This window comes from Mobula hypostoma, chromosome 26, assembly GCF_963921235.1.
Source record: "Mobula hypostoma chromosome 26, sMobHyp1.1, whole genome shotgun sequence".
In the NCBI taxonomy this organism is placed as follows: domain Eukaryota; kingdom Metazoa; phylum Chordata; class Chondrichthyes; order Myliobatiformes; family Myliobatidae; genus Mobula; species Mobula hypostoma.
The window spans coordinates 30,701,734-30,724,433 of NC_086122.1; the positions used below are offsets into that span (position 1 = coordinate 30,701,734).

A 22,700-nucleotide genomic window follows, 5' to 3' on the forward strand; every position below is an offset into this window, starting at 1 on the left:
TTCTGATTCCGTGTCTGTGTCGTGTGTTCTCCTGACATTGCTCACAGTGTATTCATTAGACTCTGGAAAAACCTTTCCGCCGAGCCATTTGTAGCTGGGTGGTACGGTGCAGATGTAAGATGTCTTATTCCATTCATTTTCAGGAATAATTGAAACTGTTCCACAACAAACTGTGGTCCATTGTGACTAACTAGGTGCTTTGGAATGCCAGTCCTTGAGAGGAGACTTCTCAACACATCAGCAGTGTACAAGGGAGACTATTGGAATACCTCTGGCCACTTTGTAGCAGCATCCACTACTACCATGAAATTTGTGCCCATGAATGGTCTGGAAAAATCCACATGAATCCTCTGCCAAGGCAATGCAGGCCGTTCCCAGAGACGGAGTGGTGCTTTTCTGCATCTCTAGCGTCCGGAACAGTGTACAACAAGCTGCTCGATCTGCTGCGCTTTCTTTAAACTCAAACATTTTTCTCTCTCTCCCCCTTCTGAAGAAAAACATGCTGCTCTTCAACAGATAGATCGTCGTCGCAGGTTCGTTGTAAACCTTCCTCGTCACCACTTTATGTTTGTAACTCCAGGAGCTAATTGAAAGAAAAACACACCCCATTGGCTGGGATGATGGTCTACTAACTTTTTCTTTAGTGAAGCACTCCCTTATGACGTGGTGGTGTGATGACGTACGCCATTCACGTACTTTTACATATAAGCCATAATGAATTACGTAAACAACAAAGAATGCTTAGTCAAACAATATATTTGCGATATTACTGAAATATTAAGTAGACTGTATATGTACTTTGATATTAAATCTACTCTGAATTTTCTCTCCATTTAGAAAATATTCTACACCTTTTTTCCTTCTATCAACGTGCATGAGCATACATTTCCTTACACTATTTGCCATCTGCCACGTTGCCCATTCTCCCTATCTGTCCAAGTCCTTCTGCAAACTCCCTGCTTCCTCAACGCTACCTGCCCCTCCACTTACCTTCGTATCATCTGCAAATGTGGCCACAAAGCCACCAATTCCATCATCCAGACTGCTGACATATAACACGGAAAGCTGTCGTCCCGATACTGACCACTGCAGGACACCACTAGTCACTGGAAGCCCACCATTAAAGTCCCTTTGTATTCCCTCTCCTTGCCTCCTGCCAGTCAGCCGATCTTCTACCCTGCCCCCGGCACCAGTTCCTCAGCCACTTACTCATCTGTGCTGTCATCATATTCCTGCCCTGACTAGCATCTGGCACTGGGAGGAATCCAGACATTAGTCCTATAGAGGTCCTGCTCTTCAGGTTCTTCCCTAACTCCGAACACTCACTGCACAGGGCCTCTTCCCGCCCCCCCCCCAACCCACTCCTACCTATTCACCTTGACCTCTGGCTGCTTACTCTCCCTCTTGAGAACAGGGCACTGTTCCTGAATCAGAATCCGGTTTAGTATTACCAGCTTATGAAGTGAAATTTTGTTAACTCTGTGGCACCAGTACAATATAATACCCAATAATAGGGAAAAAAAAGTGAATATAGATATTGTGGTTGGCATCCGTCTGTCTCGGAGGACAATGGGGTGATGGTGATCATCATCACAAGCCTGGGTGGAAGGTATGGAGATCCTGAGATGCCCAGTTGTCTAGATTCCCCTCTCGGCCTCACCAGTGTAGTCCAGCGGAAAGCTTATGAAGTAATGCATTTGGGCTGCAGGAGCTGCCAGAAGGATGTTCATTGACTTCTAGCAGCCTTAGGGGCTCCACTCTGGATCTGTTGTCTGGGTTTACTCCCGTAGCCTTCGTCTCTCCCAAGGTAGTGGGGTTATTTGTCCATAGCTGGGGATCTGGTTCACGAGCACCGGGGCATGTCCACACCCTAGTGGGCCTGTGTGCTCCGTGTGCAGGGGCCAGACCTCCTCCCCATCCTCTGTAGTTCAGCCCGCGTCTGAAAGGAGGCCAGTTTCCGTGTATCGCCAGCGAGGAAGCACTACATGAGGCTTGCTGTTGGAGTGGCTATGTACTGGCAGGGAGAGACTCACACATTCAGCTCTCCTTTTTGCTAGCCAGCAGTGGAACCTGAAAGTGAGACCGACAGGCACTGCTCACTACACTGCCACCCTAGACGCATCACAGCAAAACCGTTTTGGCACCTATTAAATAGTTGAGTTAAATAAGTCGTGCAAAAACAGAAATTAAAAAGTAGTGAGGTAGTGTTCATGGGTTCAGAAACTGGATGGCAGAGGGGAAGAAGCTGTTCCTGAATCGCTGAGTGTGTGCCTTCAGGCTTCCTGGAAAATCTTAACCAATTTCCCCCAGGATCAATAAAGTATGACTATCACTTTGACTATGACTGATGGTAGCAATGAGAAGAGATCATTACTAAGAAATATACATCCATAAATCCTAGGTGAAGTTAAGATTAGGCTCAGCTCATATGGTGTGTGCAGTTAGTCAGCTTTCAGATCCTTGCCACCCTGTTTCTCATTGTGCTTCATTTGAATGATGTGGGAGGGTCCTATTGTAAAAATGAGGGGCTGCATCAAGCAAGAACAGCCAGCGTCTGCCCCCTGCTGGAAGTATCGGTGCATAGAAAATTAGAAACTACAGTACAGTACTGGAGATGCAAGAGACGGCAGATGTCGGAATGTGCAGCTCATTAAATACTGAGAACATGAGGCGCAGAGTGAAAGTGAGTCCATAGGTTGTTGAGTCAGTTCAGAGTTGAAGTGTGTGGAGATATCCATGCTAATTTAGGCACCTGACAGTTGAAGGGTTAAAAACTGTTCCTGAACCTGGTGGTGTGGGACCTCCTTCCCGATGGAAGCAGGAGCTCTTGATAATCATAGCTGTAATTGCATTTGAATTTACAACCTCTATAACTTACTCCCCAACAAAGTGTCCGCAATAAGTATGAAGGAAAACTAAATACAGAGTAATTTATTGCAAACTTGCAATACCCTTCATCTGTACACACAGTACTGTCCAAATGACTTAGAGTCAGAGAAATGTATATAGCTCAGGTGCCCAAGACTTTTGCACAGTACTGTATTTGTCAAAGTGGAGTGGAGAGCGAGTTTGTAAATCTGGCGGGAGCAGAGGATGTTGGGAATGGTGAAGGTGGAATGCTAGGGGACAGGTGGCAGCGGGGGAGTGCCAGTGTTGGGGCAGGTGAATCATAGTTATACAGAAAGGAAAAGACCCTGTGGCTCAGCTGGTCTATGCCAACCAAGATGTGGATCAAATAAGGTTAGATCATATAGCACGAATGGTCGAACCCTGGAGAACACTGAAGGACAGAGGGACCAAGGTTCATCCATTGCGGCACTTGGGATATTGGCCTTCATTGGCCAGAGGATAGAATAAAAGAGCATTGTGGTCATAGTACTCTGCGTGAAACGTCGACTTGGTCACAGCTAGAATATTGTGCACACTTTTCAATATGCTATAGGAATGGAGTGATTGCATGGGAGACAGGTGCCGAGGAGATTTTCCAGGAGTGCAATGGTCCCATTATGAGAAGAGAGCACATGGCTGAGCTTGGAGTGCAGGAAACTCAGTGGAGCTGTGGGTGGAAGATTGAAAACCTGATACTTGACTACAAAACTGACAGCCTGTCGGGGGAGGTAGTCAGAATCTTCTGCTGGCAGAGGTGATTAAGAACAGAGGGTTTATGTTGAGGGGCGACTAAAGGAGGATTTTTTTTGTATTGAGACACAGTGTGGCCCTTTGAGCCGTGCCTCCCAGCAAACCCCCCCAATTTAATCCTAGCCGAATCAAGGGACAATTTACAATGAAAATTAACCTACCAACCGGTACGAATTTGGACTGTGGGAGGAAACCGGAACACCCGGAGGAAACCCACGTGGTTACAGGGAGAACGTACAAACTCCTTACTGGCCACAGCGAGAACTGAACCTGCGTTAAATGGACTGTAAAGTACTGTGCTAACAACTACACTACACAGTGCCACCCATGCAAGGGGTAGTGGCAATCTAGAATGCAGTGTCCAAGAGGACAGTGGAGACGGGTACTCTCACAATATTTAATCAGTATTTGGATGAGCACTTAAAATGGCAAGGTATAGCAGGATACAGACCGAATGCTGGTTAGTGAAATTACAATAGTCCATGTTCGACAGACATAGTGGGCCAAAAGGGCCAGTTTCTGTGCTGTGTATATATATATATATATAAAGCATTCTGAAATTATTTAAATAGCACTCTGTGATTTTTTTGGACAGGTTTATTTCTAAAAATCTGAGTTTGAAAAAAATAGATTAGCCGGTGACTAGTGGTGTGCCTCAGGGATCTGTACCGGGTCCAATGTTGTTTGTCATATACATTAATGATCTGGATGATGGGGTGGTAAATTGGATGAGTAAGTAATCAGATCATCCTTGTAGGTGGAGTTGTGGATAGTGAAGTAGGTTTTCAAAGCTTGCAGAGAGATTTAGGCCTGTTAGAAGAGTGGGCTGAAAGATGGCAGATGGAGTTTAATGCTTATAAATGTGAGGTGCTACGTTTTGGTAGGACTAATCAAAATAGGACATACATGGTAAATGGCAGGGCATTGAAGAATGCAGTAGAACAGAGGGATCTAGGAATAATGTTCCCTGAAGGCGGAATCTCATGTGGATAGGGTGGTGAAGAAAGCTTTTGGTATGCTGGCCTTTATAAATCAAAGCATTGAGTATAGGAGTTGGTTTGTAATGTTGAAATTGTACAAGGCATTGGTGAGGCCAAATTTGGAGTATTGTGCACAGTTTTGGTCACCGAATTATAGGAAACATGTCAACAAAATAAAGAGAGTACAGAGAGGGTTAACTAGAATGTTACCTGGGTTTCATCACGCAAGTTACAAAGAAAGGTTGAACAAGTTGGGTCTATATTCTTTGGAATGTAGAAGGTTGAGAGGGGACTTAATAGAGGTATTTAAAATTATGAGGGGGATTGATAGAGTTGACGGGGATAGGATTTTTCCATTGAGAGTGGGGGAGATTCAAACAAGAGGACGTGAGTTGAGAGTTAAAGAGCAAAAGTTTAGGGGTAACATGAGGGGGAACTTCTTTACTCAGAGAGTGGTAGCTGTGTGGAACGAGCTTCCAGCAGAAGTGGTTGAGGCAGGTTGGATGTTGTCGTTTAAAGTTAAATTGGACAGCTATATGGAGAGGAAAGGAATGGAGGGTTATGGGCTGAGTGCAGGTCGGTGGGACTAGGTGAGAGTAAGAGTTCGGCACGGACTAGAAGGGCCGAGATGGCCTGTTTCCGTGCTGTAATGGTTATATGGTTAAACGGTTATGGTAAAAGCAAGCGGTGTGTTGTTCTGTTGCTGCCATCTAGTGGCAGTCCTGGGTACCCCCGCTTAGAGAACAGCAAAGGAAGAAAACTGTCAGCCAGAAGCAACGCCCACGTTTGTAAATGTTCAAAAGCAGGGAAGTGTGTTATGTTTTGTAATTTCAAAACATTAAAACTTATTCAAAGGAAGACACGGGAGTCCGAAATGTGACTCGACTTCGTGTTTACTTTAAGTGAGCCGCGCACGTGTCACGTGGTAGCGTGTTGACGTATTAAAACATATAACCCATAATTACCTCTTTAAATGAATAAGAATGCTTAATCAAACAATATACAAGATTACTCAAATATTAAATACACAACAAAATGGAGCAGCATTGTTGAGTGCAATCACATCCAAAGTCATATAATCTCACAAAAAAACCGGTGTTCTTCCATGAACTAAATACTGTAACTCAAAAATATTTGACGAAGAAGAGGAAAACCTTTACATGCTTTTAACATTAGTAATTAACGATGGAGTCTCCAAAAGAAAACCGGCAATAAATGGACAAACCTTACGACTTTCCTGGCACATATCGTTCAAGTGAGATTTGGCCTAGGTTATTAGCACTGAGGTAGCAGCGGATGTGCCATTGTGTAAGGGTAGTCTTCCAGAACTGAAGCACAGCAAACTACACAGAACTCAGACTCGGGTTCAATTGCCATTCAACCATACGCATGCATACAACTAAATGTACATTAGTATTATTATTATTAGTATTAGTCATACTTTATTGATCCCGGGGGAAATTGGTTTTCATTACAGTTGCACCATAAATAATATAGTAATAACACCATAAATAGTTAAATAGTAATATGTAAATTATGCCAGGAAATAAGTCCAGGACCAGCCTATTGGCTCAGGGTGTCTGACCCTCCAAGGGAGGAGTTGTAAAGTTTGATGGCCACAGGCAGGAATGACTTCCCATGACACTCTGTGTTGCATCTCGGTGGAATGAGTCTCTGGCTGAATGTACTCCTGTGCCCAACCAGTACATTATGTAGTGGATGGGATACATTGTCCAAGATGGCATGCAACTTAGACAGCATCCTCTTTTCAGACACCACCATTAGAGAGTCCAGTTCCATCCCCACAACATCACTGGCCTTACGAATGAGTTTGTTGATTCTGTTGGTGTCTGCTACCCTCAGCCTGCTGCCCCAGCACACAACAGCAAACATGATAGCACTGGCCACCACAAACTCGTAGAACATCCTCAGCATCGTCCAGCAGATGTTAAAGGACCTCAGTCTCCTCAGGAAATAGAGGCGGCTCTGACCCTTCTTGTAGACAGCCTCAGTGTTCTTTGACCAGTCCAGTTAATTGTCAATTCGTATCCCCAGGTATCTGTAATCCTCCACCATGTCCACACTGACCCCCTGGATGGAAACAGGGGTCACTGGTACCTTAGCTCTCCTCAGGTCTACCACCAGTTCCTTAGTCTTTTTCACATTAAGTTGCATACATACATTACATACAGTCACACAGCACACACTGTTATGAAAGCACATAATCACAAAATATTAGCAGAAATGCCCTAGTGGCACAGCTAGAAGATTGATGGTGCATGGGATGTTGCGCTTAGCCATGTTCTTGAAAGAATAAGCATGCAGCAGTTCCTCATCTCCTGCAGCCGAAGGAAATCCTGCTCATCTTCCATTCAGAAGAACACGAGAGCAGCACCCACTGGGGAGCTGGCCTATAATGGCCAGACTCCAACCCCACATGGATTCCCATTCACCCCTCATGCCTCCGTTCACTCCCACACTGCCTCCTTCCCGTATGGCTTTAACAGGTGATGTCACAGCCTGAGGACCTGATCTTCAGGCTGCAATTCCAGTGCACACACCACCTCCTTCCCTAGGTAGCTGTAACAGGCGACACCTCAACATGAGGGACTGCTCCATGTCACAACCAAGGCTGCACAGCTCACCTACCATTGGTCATCAATAAACCAAAGAACTAGACTTGCAGTATTTTGCATTATCAATATCCAACAGTCTTGTGATCACAAGAAAAATAAAGACATTTACACCTTTCATTGGACAGAGGCTGCAGTCAGAAATCAGGTACCTCAACTAAGTGAATGTGAAGCAATACAAAGGAGAAAACAGGGATAAGAGATTTGACCAAGTACTCACCTATATTTAATTTCTGTAATTTCACCAACACAAAGAGCTTGCTTGCACAGCTACAGGATATCTTCACAGAAAAGGATAACAAAGCCTTATTTGTGCAAGGCTCATTTTCAAGAATATTGTGGTCTATGTTGAAATTTATATCAAAAATCACAAGTGATGCAGTATCCTGTTTTCAAGCCAACTCCTTCAAACATCATTTCCATTAAACTTAAAATCAGAATGTAGTCCTACAGACACATTTGTCTACACAAGGATCTGTCTCAGTGGATGTGCAAATTAACGATCCTGAAGTGTGTGAATGGAGTATTTTACTGTGGGGTTGGTCTGAGAGAATAGGTTGCTTTCCCCTCAATTTTCACCTGCCCATCATCTCCCTCTGGTGCCCTTCCTACCCTGACCCACTCTTATCACATCTTCAGCACTTTACCATCACTTCCTAGCTTCCAACTTCATCTGACCACCCCCCCCCCCCAACCTATCATCTGCCAATGTACTCTCTCCCCCTCACCTTATTCTGGCTTATGCTACCTTCCTTCCCATCTGTTGAAGCATCTTAGCACTAAACTGTTTATTCCCCTCCACAGATGCTGCCCAACTCTCCAGATCCTCCAGTAAAACCCTTGGCAAACTTCTATAGATGTGTGGTGGATAATGTGCTGACTGACTATATTATAGCCTGGTATGGGAACACCAAAGCCTTTCAGCAGCAAGTCCTACACAAGGTGGCAGATTTAGCCCAGTCCATCACGAGTAAAATCCTCCCAAGCATTGAGCATATCTACATGAAGCACTGCCATAGAAAAGCAGCATCCATGAAAAGATCCTCACCACCCAGGCTATGCTCTTCTTCTTGCTGCTGCCATCAGATAGAAGGTACAAGAGCCTCAGGACTCAGACCACCTGGTTCAGAACAGTTACTACCCCTCAACCACCAGGCTCTTGAACAAAAAGGGATAACTACAGTAATTCTACTTCTGGCATTCCCACAACTAATGGCCTCACTTCAAGGTCTCTTTATCATGTTAGTTCATGCTCATTTATTATTTATTTACATTTGTATTGGCAGTTTGTTATCCATTGATCCCATTCAGAGTCACCGCTCCATGGAATTGCTAAGTATACCTGCAGAAAAATATCTTGGGGTTGTACATGGCAACATGCATGTACTCTAAATTTCTCTTTGACCTTCATGTAGATTTCTCATAATTAACTTGCAGGCCAAGTCAGAAAAATTCATTTATAAATTATCTTTATTGAATTCTGAAAAAAAATTTACAAAAAAGTATTTTGTGGCACAAAGCCCCATGTGAAATCTTGGTAAATTACTTCCCTTACCTGTGTATTATTTCAGAAGATTTATCATATACTAAACATTGCTCAGTATCTGCACAACATGTTACAGAGAAGTGTTAATCCAAATAAATGCATAACATTTATACAAAACTATAACTGGCTCCAAAGTTTCACATTTATGATACAAGTTTCACAAATCATGCCAAGTTTCATGACAAAATTCAATCCAGCTGGCTTAAAATAACTGATTACAAATGCACTTTAAATTTTAAACACTATTCTGAACCTTCACTGTGTCTTTGTTCTACCACCACTCTTATGACCACTCTGTACCGGTATCCACTGTCCATATGGGCTTCTTTTCTGCTTATTCTCAGGAGACCCTTTAACAGGGCCACTTGGTGACCTTTGATTCAATGGTTTTGCTACCGCATTCTGCAAAATAATGAGACTACGTAAGTAAATTCCAAGGGTCATCGTAATAGTCTGCATGGAAGTTACATTTTAACTACAGGAATCTAAATACACAAGTTTGTCAGCCTATGCCAACATTGCTCCAGAACCACAATGCAATATAGATTTATCAATTTGATCTAATTACACAGAAGAAGTGATATGTAGAAGTGCAAGCTACCACAGGTTTCAAAAATAACTGAGGTAGTCTTGAGCTGAAGCCCATCACTCAACACACAAAGCAATGCTTCATGGGCAGGAAACCAGTCAAAATTTAAATTACATACAGTATAACCTCCAGCATCAGACAAGAACACCGTTGAATGAGAAGTTGCTACTGTTTTAGTAAATTTTGCTTAATATTCAATCAATATTCTTTATTTTAAAGTGCCTACTTACTTTAACACTGAAGGCTATCCAGTGGTTTGTTTCCGATCTAGAAGGGGCACTTCCTAACTTCTGAACTGGTTCATCCTCTTCATCTTCATTTGCTTGTTTCTGCATTAGAAAAACAAAGTCCAATCCAATGAAAACTGTGATTAACAATCAGAGTTAAAACATGTAGCACTGGTTGGACAAACCCATTATTCTATCAGTAGATTTCAAAATACATGTCACTATCATTCTACCTGTTGTGGTAGAATCTGCAGGAAAGTTGATACTGATTCTTGCAGCTTGGCACTATACTAGCTCTGAAAATGTGCACCAAATGGCCAACAATTCAGAAAACATGAACCTCACTTTAGCATATTCAACAAAGAATAAAGATTGAAATTTGCAATGCTGAGGTTCTAAAATTTCTAATCAAGTTTGAGTACAAATTACTTGAAATCTGTAACAAGATTTACACCAGTCTGAATTACCATAAGCATTTATTTGGTTCCATGGTAATTCCCATTAAGAGCACAAATGCTTTCAAGCACTTTCTGTAATGTGTCAAATGATACTTGAGTGTACAACTGAATGCAGCCATGTTGATAACATATTCTAGGCTATAAAGCCAATGAACTTATCTTCAAAAAACGTTGGCCTCTTCTTCGGCAATGATCTGATATTCAAAACCTCCTGGAACACAGTGAATAAGTTATGAGGACAAGAAAATCCTAGAACAGAAGTTATGCATGGACAATACCAAATCCAACAGCAGAAATTAGTTAAACCTCAGCTTCATATGCCTCAGTGCCCTTGGAGGAACTAAGTGATTTATCAATGGGAAATCATAGATAACCAACATCAAGGACTGATCCAAGTTATGTAGACTTGAGTGTCATTATTTAAACTACTTAATACTTTAACTGTGTTCCAGACATTGCGAACTAAAAATGTTATTCCAAGTAAAATACATCATTGCTGCATAAAGCATGGCATGATAGTTTTGTTTACCTTCTGTTTATGAGCAACAAGTGGGCTTTCTGGCCCAGTATTAGATCTATCACTCCAAGGTCAAGTACACTATTAACACGCAGAGCAAAGCACCCTCCATTCTGCATCCAATAATGCCTCATACCTTAACTTCAGCTATTACATAGCTATTATCAGTCAATTCAGTATCTTTTGAGGATAGACTCCTGCTCTGAACAAAACTGAGGTAGTAGCAAAACACATTCCAATTAAAGCTGGGCTGTGAGCTGTTTAAATTCAAGCCAATTTGAACATTAAATTCTGCTAGGAAACAGGTGTCTGAAACACGACAGGTTTCTTGGATCATAGGCCAAAGCAGGGGTAGTGCAATGCTATTAAAATGTGCAAACATTAATTTTATTTATGGCTCAACCCTACAGAGAGCAGGTAGCTAGTGTTCCCTTAGCAAACTGATCTTTGTACAATTGCATCTTATGATTCAAACTATCAAGTTCAAGGCTGATTCTTGACTATATAAATGGTTTTTACTAAAAATGTAAATTTATACTTAACTAGTTATTGATGGGTCATCTGGATGAACAATTTGGTTAACATGGATTGCCTAAGTTTGAAAAGCAAAGTCAGTTGTGTTGAACTGTTGACAGTGTTAGTGCTAACAGAAGTAACACCATGCCTACCTACTGTTGCAATCAATCATGGCAAAAACCTTCCCTTATTATACTGGCATTTCTTTCATCTGCTAAGTTTAAAGTAGCCTCTAGAGTCCATAAAAAGTAATAATTAAAAAAAACAAGTGGCCTCTTTCCCATCCACATAATGTAAACTGAAGTTTGATCTGGGATTCTCAAAGATCAGATGATATGGAGCAAGGAAGTAACAATGGAAGGCAAATTAGCAGGTGTAATGCAGAGTTACTGGATAAAGATATTAGAAAGCAATGTTCTACAATGATCAATATTGAAAATATTGGTTCTGGAAATATTATAGTATCAAAACATACACATTAGAAGTAGTAACAACAAAATATTGAAAGTTAACCACTTAGATGGCAAATTAAATTCACTGAATCTGTGATTTACTTTGGTAGGAAAGTTGGGAATAGAAGTATCACCTACATATTCCAAAAAAAAAACCATGGATAGAAGAGCAAAGAATTTCAGACTACAGACATGAAAATAAGCAGAGTTAAAAATGCCAACAGAAAGAACAGAATCAGAGTTATACAGGACAAGCCAGATTTGAGTGCAGGATAGTCGCCTCCATCTTAGATGAAGGACAGTGCAATCACCATGTAAGGGGAGGAGTTGGGGAAAAAGATGGCACCAGCATAGTGGATTGTTTTATTCATAGCACCATGGCGGAACATAGCACCACCCAGGTAGCCCAGTTAAATAGCTTTCAAGAGAAATAATACACAAGAGAAAAGGAAAATGTACAAAAGGGCTACAACAGGTGAATGGAAAGAGGCTCGTGTGCAATGCAATTTGCAGCTGGGCTGAACAGTACATTTACACAAACAGCAACATCAATGAAGCTGCTTATTTCCATCCAAAATTCTGTCAGCTGCCAGACTTCTTAAATGAAATGGACATAGGCAAATGGTTCACGTCACTCGATTCCCATCAAGATTAACTAAATATCATTTGGCCTGCTGGAATTAAAATGTATCATGACAAAACTAATTAGGAGACAATGCAGTATAATGAAGTACCAAATATAGCACTGCCTTGACTTTTGACTGGGAAGAAATACACCAAGCTTCTCCATTCTCCCCTTACTTCTACAAGATGGCTTGATAGAGGTCACAAGCTCCCTGATCAGAAGAAAAAATACAAAACAGAATGCTTCATCCCTCACGCACAGATATGGAAAGCCATCGTTTTCATAATGATAAAATGCATTTGTTTACGGTGTAGATAGTGCCATAGGTTCATTTATAATCACATCTTTTAAAGCCATCTTTAGTTATTACACTGGCCAATCTGCCCCTAATAACTGCACACATGCAGATACAAAGATACCACCTCATATCTTCCAAGAAGTGCAGTCCATTTCAAGGCTTCTATAAAACAGAAATAAATCAAGTCATACAAACCAAATTTATAGCTTTTATATGGAAAGTGTTTGAATGACATGTTGAGTAAAACAAGCTGGCTGAATCATTACTGCACAATACAATCTCCCAATTATGATTAATATACTTGAGGACCAAGAATTCACTTTAGGGAATGTCCAGAATTTGTAAAGAACTATAAATTGGAAATTCCTCATTGCCTAGCTGAGAAAACATTTCTATGTTAATCTAGGAATGACTACAATTGTAAGCATCTTACATTTCTCATTAGAAATTAGAGTAAAACTGAGTTTGCTCAAAACAATTTGGATAACAAACCAAAGCAATTAAAAGCCAAGTTAGAAAAGGAGTACAACTCAATTTATTCTACCCGAACACAGGAACACCAGTATGAGTGTCAAAATGTACTTAAATGGACAACGTTGACTTCATAGCTAAGATCACACAACTAATAGTGCAGGAGTTGGTGTTCAAATATTTGGACAGAAGTAACCTTCTACATTCAAACATGCAAAAAGAAATTTCTTCAATGTAATGAAATGTTATCACTCACCCTTCTGATCATCTCTTTAGCTGCATCAATGTTGGACTTCTCAAAATTATAATTCTCATCTCTGAAAGGATTGGTAGGCTTCAGGCTAGGTGGCATCTGAATACTGCTTTTTCCAAATAATTTATCAGCATTTGCCTTTGCTATTTCAAGCAAAGTATTTTTATCTGAAAGAACACAGCATTAATAAACTTTAGGTTGCTACCCTTCAAACTTAGAAAAACACATGACCAAATGCAAAATGTTGATGGGCAATTGGGAGCTTTGAGGATGATACCTAAAACTAAATGGCAAAAGCTGCAAGGAGGAAAACTTGTGGATATGATATACCAGTATTTTCACAAGGGGCCATTAAAATTGCTGAAAAGAGCACATGGAATTGGAGGACACAGCAAGTTAATCAAGCACATTTAGGGAAGATAAACTAGTGGGCCACTAGAGATTAGTGCTGAGGCAACATCTATTCCCTATCTACAAGTTAGTCTGAAGAGATCAAAAGCAATGTTTTCAAGCTTGCGAAAGACAAAACCAATGTGAAGTAACGAAAATGTATATAGGCTTTGGCAGGATTGTACAAGAGCTGAAACAGAAGGCAACATAGACAAATAGTTAGTTTAGAAAATACAAGGTGAGCCATTTCAGTGATTTACACAAAAATGGGATACTTTGAATGAGAAGTCGGGAAATGCTCATGTTCAAACGATCTGGATGCCTTGAATAACTCACTGAACGTCAACATGTAGCTGCAGCAGGTAAACAGAAAGGAGCGTGACAACTTTTGCCTTATTTACAGACTAGTGTAAAGATGTTTCACTACAATTACATCTGTCCTTAACAAGACCACATCTTGCATATGTTTGTTAGAGGGAATGAACTGATCCCTGGCATGGCAGGAGTGTCAAGACAGCCAGGCTTTTAGTTTAGAGGAATGAATAGACCTTATTGAAAAGTCAAATATCGTAAGAGAACTTAGACAGGGTATATATTGGAAGATGCTCTGATTGAGAAATCTCAAAATAATCGCTTCACCATTTGGGACTAAGTATTTTCCTCTGGTAAATTTTTGGACTTCACTACAGAAAGCTGAGGGTCAATCACCAACTTCATTAACATCAGATCAAATGATTTTTGGACATAGGAATCAGGAGGTTTCAGGGAAAGTACTTATGCAGTTGAATAAAGACTAGAAATCAAGAGATCAAATGGTTACTCCCACATCCATTCATGATTATTCATATTCCTTATCATAATTTCAATATATTCTACCTTTTTGTGTTAAGTGAATAGATCTTCCCCTTGATCTGCTTCGACTTCTGTGTGAAGAATGGGTTCTGTACATAAAACTATGGTAGTTCCTTGGACGCTTGGATGAAAATCTTGACCTTGATCCTGAGCGGGATCTTCTGTACCTCAAGCTAGACCTAGATCTTGATCGGTACCTGAGGGGTGACCGATACGACATATGATATCTTGATCTTCGGTAACAAGACCTTGAGCAGCTTCGAGACCGGGATCTTGAATGGGTTCCTCTTGATCTTTTGTATCTCTTCTCACGTGATGCACATCTTGACCTTGAAGCCGAATTAGTGTATTTTGAACTTGATCGGTACCTTTTTAATGAGGACACAGAACCCAAATAGGAACTGCCTGACGAGGACACCGAACTTGATCTGGAACTGCCAGAAGAGGACATTGAATCTGACTGAGAGCTACCAGAAGATGAGACTGAACTGGAACGAGAGCTACAGGATGACGATACCGAACTCGATCGAGAGCAACTCGATGATGACATCGAACCAGATCGTGAGCTGGCAGAGGATGAAACAGAATCTGACCGAGAGGTAGCAGAAGATGAGCAACAACTTCCCAAAGATGATACTGAACCTGACTTCAAGATTTTGCATTTCTGATAGCCTGGAGTTCTGGACCGTGACACTCTCTTACACTTTTGAGGCTTATCTGAAGCAAGACACAATTCATCCACACCAATTGCAATTTTCTCAGCCTTCTTCTTCTGTATACTGCACCTATTTGTTCCCCACTTCATTTCAGACATTTGTTCACGTTCCAGATTATGCAAATGCATTTTACCTGGGGCAGGGGAAGAGGAGAGAGAGAGAGAGAGAGAGAGAGAAGAAAAGTCAGTATAGGATAGTGTAGAGGGCAGTTTGCTCGGGAGAGCATGCGCAGAGTCACCAGATACCGACGCCATATTTCAAGTACTTACACAAACTGAATTAATTCAAATGGTACAAATTTCAGCTGCTATTTTCTAGTACTGCATTTATAGTATGAAATACAACTTTATTTCTTTGAACTTTAACACACAGGAAGTCCCTTACTCATTTGGCTATGCTGGCTCTATAATCTTTATATTAGTTCAAGTGCTCCATTCTCCTGCACAGATCTCCTTTTCCAAGTAATTCCTAGTTCACTGCAAGTAGATCCTATTCTGCTTTAAAAGTACTGTAACTGCTATATATTAGATTTTCTTTTCAAGCAATGTTATGATCAATTGAACATACAAAATCTTCATTTTTCTTCTGGTTCTCTTGGCCAAATAATTTCAATTAAACCCCTTAGGACAATTTCCAAGTACTGTACAGATTCTTTTTTATTGTATCAAATAGATGAGACTGAATTTTAATTGAATCCTTAACCTTCTTTGCATTGAAGGCAAAAAATACATCAATACCAAACTTACCAAAGCTGGATTTCTTTTTCATCAGTTCCCAGGATAAATCAGTTGAATCTGGCCTGTTAACACATAGAAAAATTAAATTGAAACATGGGACACTTATGTTTATGCAATTACAGGGAGGCTGCTGATCTGCAACGCAATTCTCTCCATGTGTAGATACATCAGATATATATACACACACACAAAGAAATAGAAGTTACAAGTTAAAATTGACAATTTCAAGTGAGCAATTTTTATTATCACACTGCTAAAGTGCAGATACTATCTGTAGTTCAATTTACAGTAATTAAAGTTCCATCGAGGACTCAACTCGCAAAAGTTTATATCTTACTTATTGAAAAATGAACCTGATTATCCATCTCTGTATGCCACAAAACCCTTTCCAATAACTATTTCCATGTACATTCAATACCCAAATCACAGACTTTCATAGACTCTACTTTCATCAATACCAAAGTCCACTCATTGCCAACACTGCCTCCAGATCAAAAACTATTTTTTTTTTAATTCCCAGTTTAAAACAAGTCATTGACCTTATTGCAGCTCAAATTTGATACTGCAATCTAAATCACTGAAATTCAATTTCCTTAAACAAGACACTACCTCAAGATCCAGAACCGAAATGGACTCTTCCCACCACCTCCACCTTTTCTCAAGGTGGTCAAGACTTTGTTTAAATGGAAGTCTGACTTACAATATTAGTAAATTGGATGGGAAGCCAAACAACAATATTCTAACAGTACAAGTAAAAGCTATACTGATTTTAAACTTTTAGAAAGTGGCAGACTGGTACATATGCATGAGATTAAAGTTGAAGGCAAATTAGACAGGATTAAAAATATTTTAATTTTTTTAGAATTAATTTTTAAGTAGGATATTTCTCCTAGAAGTTTACAAGACTTTTGTTTTATACAGCCATAGATTGCTAACCAGTAACTACAGCTATACAGTTCATTATACTCCATCTTTTTGTGAGAAGTATTTAATTGGTCAGTTGCATTCTAGATGTTTCCAGCTAAAAGCTTCATTGTATATTGACCATTACCACAAAATCCAGGCAATAGTTCAATTCAGTGAATCCTGTCCTTTGATTTGCATGCTGGATAGCAATACCTGTGCCATTTTCTCTTCACAATAGGGGAAAATACTCAAGCACCTCCATCCTATTGGCCCCATCAACTTACCTGGACTCTATCATAATTCACTTTTTAAGAAGTGCTACATTCATTTTTAGATTGGACCCATTAAGAAAACATTTTTCCTTATTAAATTGAATCTGCCAATACAAAAAGTGACCAAGTTGCTATCTTGAGAAGCAATTAGGGAATGCTTGCCCAAGGATCAGCATTAAGAGTCCCTACGTGAGCATCTTATTAACTCACCACTGCCATCCAATGGCGAATTAGGACTTTTTCCAGAACATTTCAACGCTTGAGGGTTCACGAAACTAAAACGGTTGGAGGGTGGGGCAGTCCGATTAAGTAATAAAAGGATTAACAATCTCAATGACAAAGGTCATCCGATCCTAGAGGTTCAGCCTCTTCTTCCTATAGTCATGCAAATTGTCGTCAACGGTTTAAAAAAAAGTTAAAGGAACAATTCGGTACTGATAGATTACCGATTTATGGTGATTGTTTCACGAAATTAAACATTTCGATGTCAAATACCCTGGGTCTGTCCCAAACTCTCTTCAAGCACGCCCAAGCAATGACTTTGACCCCAATCTCATCTGTATTTTATGAACCCGACCTATAGACGTTGACCCTCGAATTTAGCTGCTGACTCTGCGACCTAAACAACAAAATACCTCAGGTACAAAAGTTTTTTTAAACAAGAAATTCCAGAAACGGCGGGTATGTTATATTTAACTATGACCAGAAACTGTTAGAAACGCTCAACAGGTCAGGCAGGCGGTTGTGAGAGTGACGAAGACATTTTAGCCTCAGATAAAATGACACCGACAGAAACACTGACTAAATCCTTCTCTATTGTCCTTGCCAGTATTTTTTGTTTCCAAAACTACCTCAAAAACTGAGTTTGGCTGCGTGACAAAGCCCCCGTCCGCCTTCAATAAAAGACTGCGTCATACTCAACAACAGCGCATAAAATGGCCTTATAAATTAAGACTTCCAAAAAAAAGCCAAGGAATTTAAATCGAAACCTCTATATTTAAAAAAAAATGTCACTTCAGATCTTACCGTTTACAATTATTGCCTTTAATCGCCGAGGATTCCACAAGGGCACTAACTCCCCTGCTATCCGTCGCCACCATCTTATGAACTGCAGCTAAGCGAGCACTTCTCTCCTTTTATGACCATTGTGACACCGGGGGGCCGCCTTCACTTCACTGTTATTGGCTCGCTGACGCATAACCTTATTCCCATTGGCTGCTGTGGAGAATGACTGAAAATTTAGCCTATCAGGAAGCACGGAGGCGTTTAATCGGCGCTTGGTCCCGGCTGCTTCTGTCTATTCGAAGCACGAATGGGCAGAACGGCTGTCAATCAAGAGCGATGGCCACAGGAGAAACAATTAAATACAGAGACTAAAGAAAGGTAGAATATGAGCAGATGATGATGAGGCGGTTAAGGAGCAATTGTCAACTGATGCTGCCTGGCTGCTTCATCATAATGCAATATCAGTATCTTGGATGAGGATCTTCCAACCCAAAACACTAATCAAATTTACATGCCAAAAAGTAATCCTATGCCTTCCTCCACCTTCATATCTGGCTTCTGCCCTTCCTTTCCAGTCCTGGCGAAGGGTCTCGACCAGAAACGTCCTCGGTTTTATTCCCCTCCATAGATGCTGCCTGATTTGATGAATTCCTCCTGCATTTTCTTTGCCTGTTAATTTTATTTGTCAACACACATAAAAGTTGCTGGTGAATGCAGCAGGCCAGGCAGCATCTCTAGGAAGACGTAATAGTTGACGTTTTAGGCCGAGACCCTTCGTCAGGACTAACTGAAAGAAGAGCTAGTAAGAGATTTGAAAGTGGGAGGGGAGGGGGAGATCCGAAATGATAGGAGAAGACAGGAGGGGGAGGGATGGAGCCAAGAGCTGGACAGGTGATTGGCAAAAGGGATATGAGAGGATCATGGGACAGGAGGCCCAGGGAGAAGGAAAAGGGGGAGGGGGGAAAAACCCAGAGGATGGGCAAGGGGTATAGTTAGAGGGACAGAGGGAGAAAAAGGAGAGAGAGAAAAAGAATGTGTGTATATAAATAAATAACGGATGGGGCATTAGCAGAACTTTGAGAAGTCAATGTTCATGCCATCAGGTTGGAGGCTACCCAGACAGAATACGAGGTGTTGTTCCTCCAACCTGAGTGTGGCTTCATCTTTACAGTAGAGGAGGCCGTGGATAGACATATCAGAATGGGAATGGAACGTGGAATTGAAATGTGTGGCTACTGGGAGATCCTGCTTTCTCTGGTGGACAGAGCGTAAGTGTTCAACAAAACGATCTCCCAGTCTGCGTCGGGTCTTGCCAATATATAGAAGGCCACATCGGGAGCACCGGACGCAGTATATCACCCCAGCCGACTCACAAGTGAAGTGTCACCTCACCTGGAAGGACTGTCTGGGGCCCTGAATGGTGGTGAGGGAGGAAGTGTAAGGCCATGTGTAGCACTTGTTCCACTTACAAGGATAAGTGCCAGGAGGGACATCGGTGGGGAGGGATGGGGGGGATGAATGGACAAGGGAGTCGCGTAGGGAGCGATCCCTGCGGAAAGCAGAAAGAGGGGGGAGAGGGAAAGATGTGTTTAGTGGTGGGATCTCGTTGGAGGTGGCAGAAGTTACGGAGAATTATATGTTGGACCCGGAGGCTGGTGGGGTGGTAGGTGAGGACAAGGGGAACCCTATTCCTAGTGGGGTGGTGGGAGGATGGAGTGAGAGCAGGTATGCGTGAAATGGGGGAGATGCCTTTGAGAGCAGAGTTGATGGTGGAGGAAGGGAAGCCCCTTTGTTTAAAAAGGGAGGACATCTCCCTTGTCCTGGAATGAAAAGCCTCATCCTGAGAGCAGATGCGGCAGAGATGGAGGAATTGCGAGAAGGTGATGGCATTTTTGCAAGAGACAGGGTGAGAAGAGGAATAGTCCAGATAGCTGTGAGAGTCAATAGGCTTATAGTAGACATCAGTAGATAAACTGTCTCCAGAGATAGAGACAGAAAGATCTAGACAGGGGAGGCAGGTGTTGGAAATGGACCAGGTAAACTTGAGGGCAGGGTGAAAGTTGGAGGCAAAGTTAATGAAGTCAACGAGCTCAGCATGCATGCAGGAAGCAGCGCCAATGCAGTCGTCCAATGCAGTACCCCATCCGTTATTTATTTATATACACACATTCTTTTTCTCTCTCTCCTTTTTCTCCCTCTGTCCCTCTCACTATACCCCTTGCCCATCCTCTGGGCTCCCCCCACCTTTTCTTTCTCCCTAGGCCTCCTGTCCCATGATCCTCTCATATCCCTCTTGCCAATCACCTGTCCAGCTCTTGGCTCCATCCCTCCCCCTCCTGTCTTCTTCTATCATTTTGAATCTCCCCCTCCCCCTCCCACTTTCAAATCTCTTACTAGCTCTTCTTTCAGTTAGTCCTGACGAAGGGTCTCGGCCTGAAACGTCGACTGTACCTCTTCCTAGAGATGCTGCCTGGCCTGCTGCGTTCACCAGCAACTTTTATGTGTGTTGCTTGAAATTCCAGCATCTGCAGATTTCCTCGTGTTTGAATTATATTTGTCATTTTATTTCATAGGCGCAGACTTGGGCTTTTCTTTTGGTCAATCAATATGTACTTTTTTCCAGAAATAAATTGCGATGAATTAATATTTTGTTCCTTAAATTTGGAAAATTTCTGAAGTCTTGATTTAAGATTATCTCCTTGCTTCCATGTTGTTCCCTTCTTTAGCAAAACTCAGTGACGTCACCAGACAAGCAAGATGGTTACGGCCATCCAATTTAAGCTTCAACAACCTGCTCAGATCCAGGAGGATCCTCCAGTAGAACTGACCATACAATGTCCCTAGGAAGATCTGGAACTAGTACTAGAACAGACTAGTCCAGCAGTTGCACTGGTATGTCACAAACGATATGCCAGATTTTTCCATCGGACCAGAAGTGATGGTGCAGGCGTCTGGTCAAAATCTTTTAGGATTAGGTCAAACATAAGCAAAGAACCCTCTCACCATTTACCACCCCACATAAACGGTGCAAACGTGGGTTCATATCCCATTCTCATTAGAATAACGCACACACAGAATGCTGGAAAATGCAATCGAGCAGTGATTAATTAGATAAACTCACTACACAATGCAGATTACAAGTTGCTAGTCTTTTCTACACCCAGAGTAATGGTTACAATTCAGAACTATATGCAAATTTTCAAAGCACATATACAATTCGTTGGCGCGTGGCCAAGTGGTTAAGGCATTCCTCTAGTGATTTGAAGGTCGCTAGTTCGAGGCTTGGCTGAGGCAGCGTGTGTGTCCTTGAGCAAGGCACTTAACCACACATTGCTCTATAATGACACTGGTGCCAAGCTGTATGGGTCCTAATGCCCTTCCCTTGGACAACATTGGTGTCGTGGAGAGGGGAGACTTGCAGCATGGGCAACTGCTGGTCTTCCATACAACCTTGCCCAGGCCTGCACCCTGGAAACCTTCCAAGGTGCAAATCCATGGTCTTATGAGACTAACGGATGCCTATACAGTATATACAATTTATTTTAAGCAAAAATAGCATAAGAATAACTATACACATACTAAACATGTTTTAGATGAAGACTAAGCTTTTCTCCATATTGAATAGCATTTGGAAGAAACAGAGAAAAACAACAATAACATTTGAATGGAAGACTGCAATATCTCCAACTAAGGGCAACATTTCAGATCGCTTTAAGTCATTGCTGCTTCATTACCTCTAACCCTTGTGCTGGTCCAGATGCAGAAGCACCGCCTGTTTTTTAAAAAATATTACCGGGAAAGGTTAAGATGAGGGTTCCATTCTCTGACAAAAAAAAGTTGCCTGTATGGTAATTCCGCTCCCAGGGTAGCCCAAAACTACGAATTGATCGGGGTTCAATTCCCGCCACTGTCCTTAATGAGTTTGAGCGTTCACTCTGTGATCGTGTGACTGTCGCTGATACTAACGACGTTATTTAACTGTATGCCTTGATGTACACTCGACGAATAAAACAAATTTTATCTTAAATATGTGAAGATAAGATATGTGAATAAATCCAGCAGGAAATAGAAAGACAGACTTGCCCTAAATACCAAAATCATTGAATTAGGTAAAGTTAATATTTCCAAGAGAAAGTGAAATAAACGCAAGGAAAAATATAGAATATGGTGATAAGAGTAATAAAAAAGTTTGGGGGAATTGCAATTATATTAGTATAGACCACTTGAGCCAAATAGTTAATTACTCTGTAATTTCAGCAGCATTGACAATTTCGAAAATTCCTAATTAATAACTAGAGGAGTGCAGTAAACAATTCCAGACATTTAAGGTAAAATTACAAGAGGGAACCCATACATTTCGCCAATGTAAAGATTTTAACCAATTAGAGGGAAAGAAAAAAATCAAATATAATAGAGAGAGCCGACAATATATTTATATCTACCGATAGAGAGCAGCTGTCAACATGGATGGAAAGAAAGTATTTTCGGGAGAACGGAGTAACAATTGTTAACCATAAGTAGGGAAGTAGGGAAATTGGGGGGGGGGGAACATCTCTCTTCCTAAAGAGAAAGCATGGGGCTTCGATTTTCATCAGCATCATGTTTTTAACCTAGAGTT

At 41.3% G+C, this 22,700-nt stretch overlaps 1 protein-coding gene across 17 annotated transcripts; it reads right to left on the bottom strand.

The window, feature by feature from the left end:
• Positions 1-8,724: 8,724 nt before the first annotated feature.
• rsrp1 (arginine/serine-rich protein 1) lies at positions 8,725-18,203 on the bottom strand. Of its 17 annotated transcripts, none has more exons than XR_010016186.1 (7): positions 18,104-18,203; positions 15,909-15,961; positions 14,471-15,295; positions 13,208-13,371; positions 12,292-12,393; positions 11,133-11,181; positions 10,082-10,283 (listed from the first exon to the last, which is right to left on the bottom strand). XR_010016186.1 is itself a non-coding variant. In XM_063034006.1 (6 exons), exons 1-6 carry the CDS (start codon positions 18,175-18,177, stop codon positions 9,054-9,056), a joined length of 1,362 nt encoding a protein of 453 aa, XP_062890076.1. In that variant the 5' UTR covers positions 18,178-18,203; the 3' UTR covers positions 8,725-9,053. The 17 variants fall into 17 exon arrangements, 8 of the variants coding, with proteins under 8 accessions (XP_062890076.1, XP_062890084.1, XP_062890082.1 ...); XR_010016191.1 differs by lacking the exon at positions 12,292-12,393 and adding an exon at positions 12,605-12,642; XR_010016192.1 differs by lacking the exon at positions 11,133-11,181 and adding an exon at positions 12,605-12,642.
• Between the last annotated feature and the right edge of the window lie 4,497 nt (positions 18,204-22,700).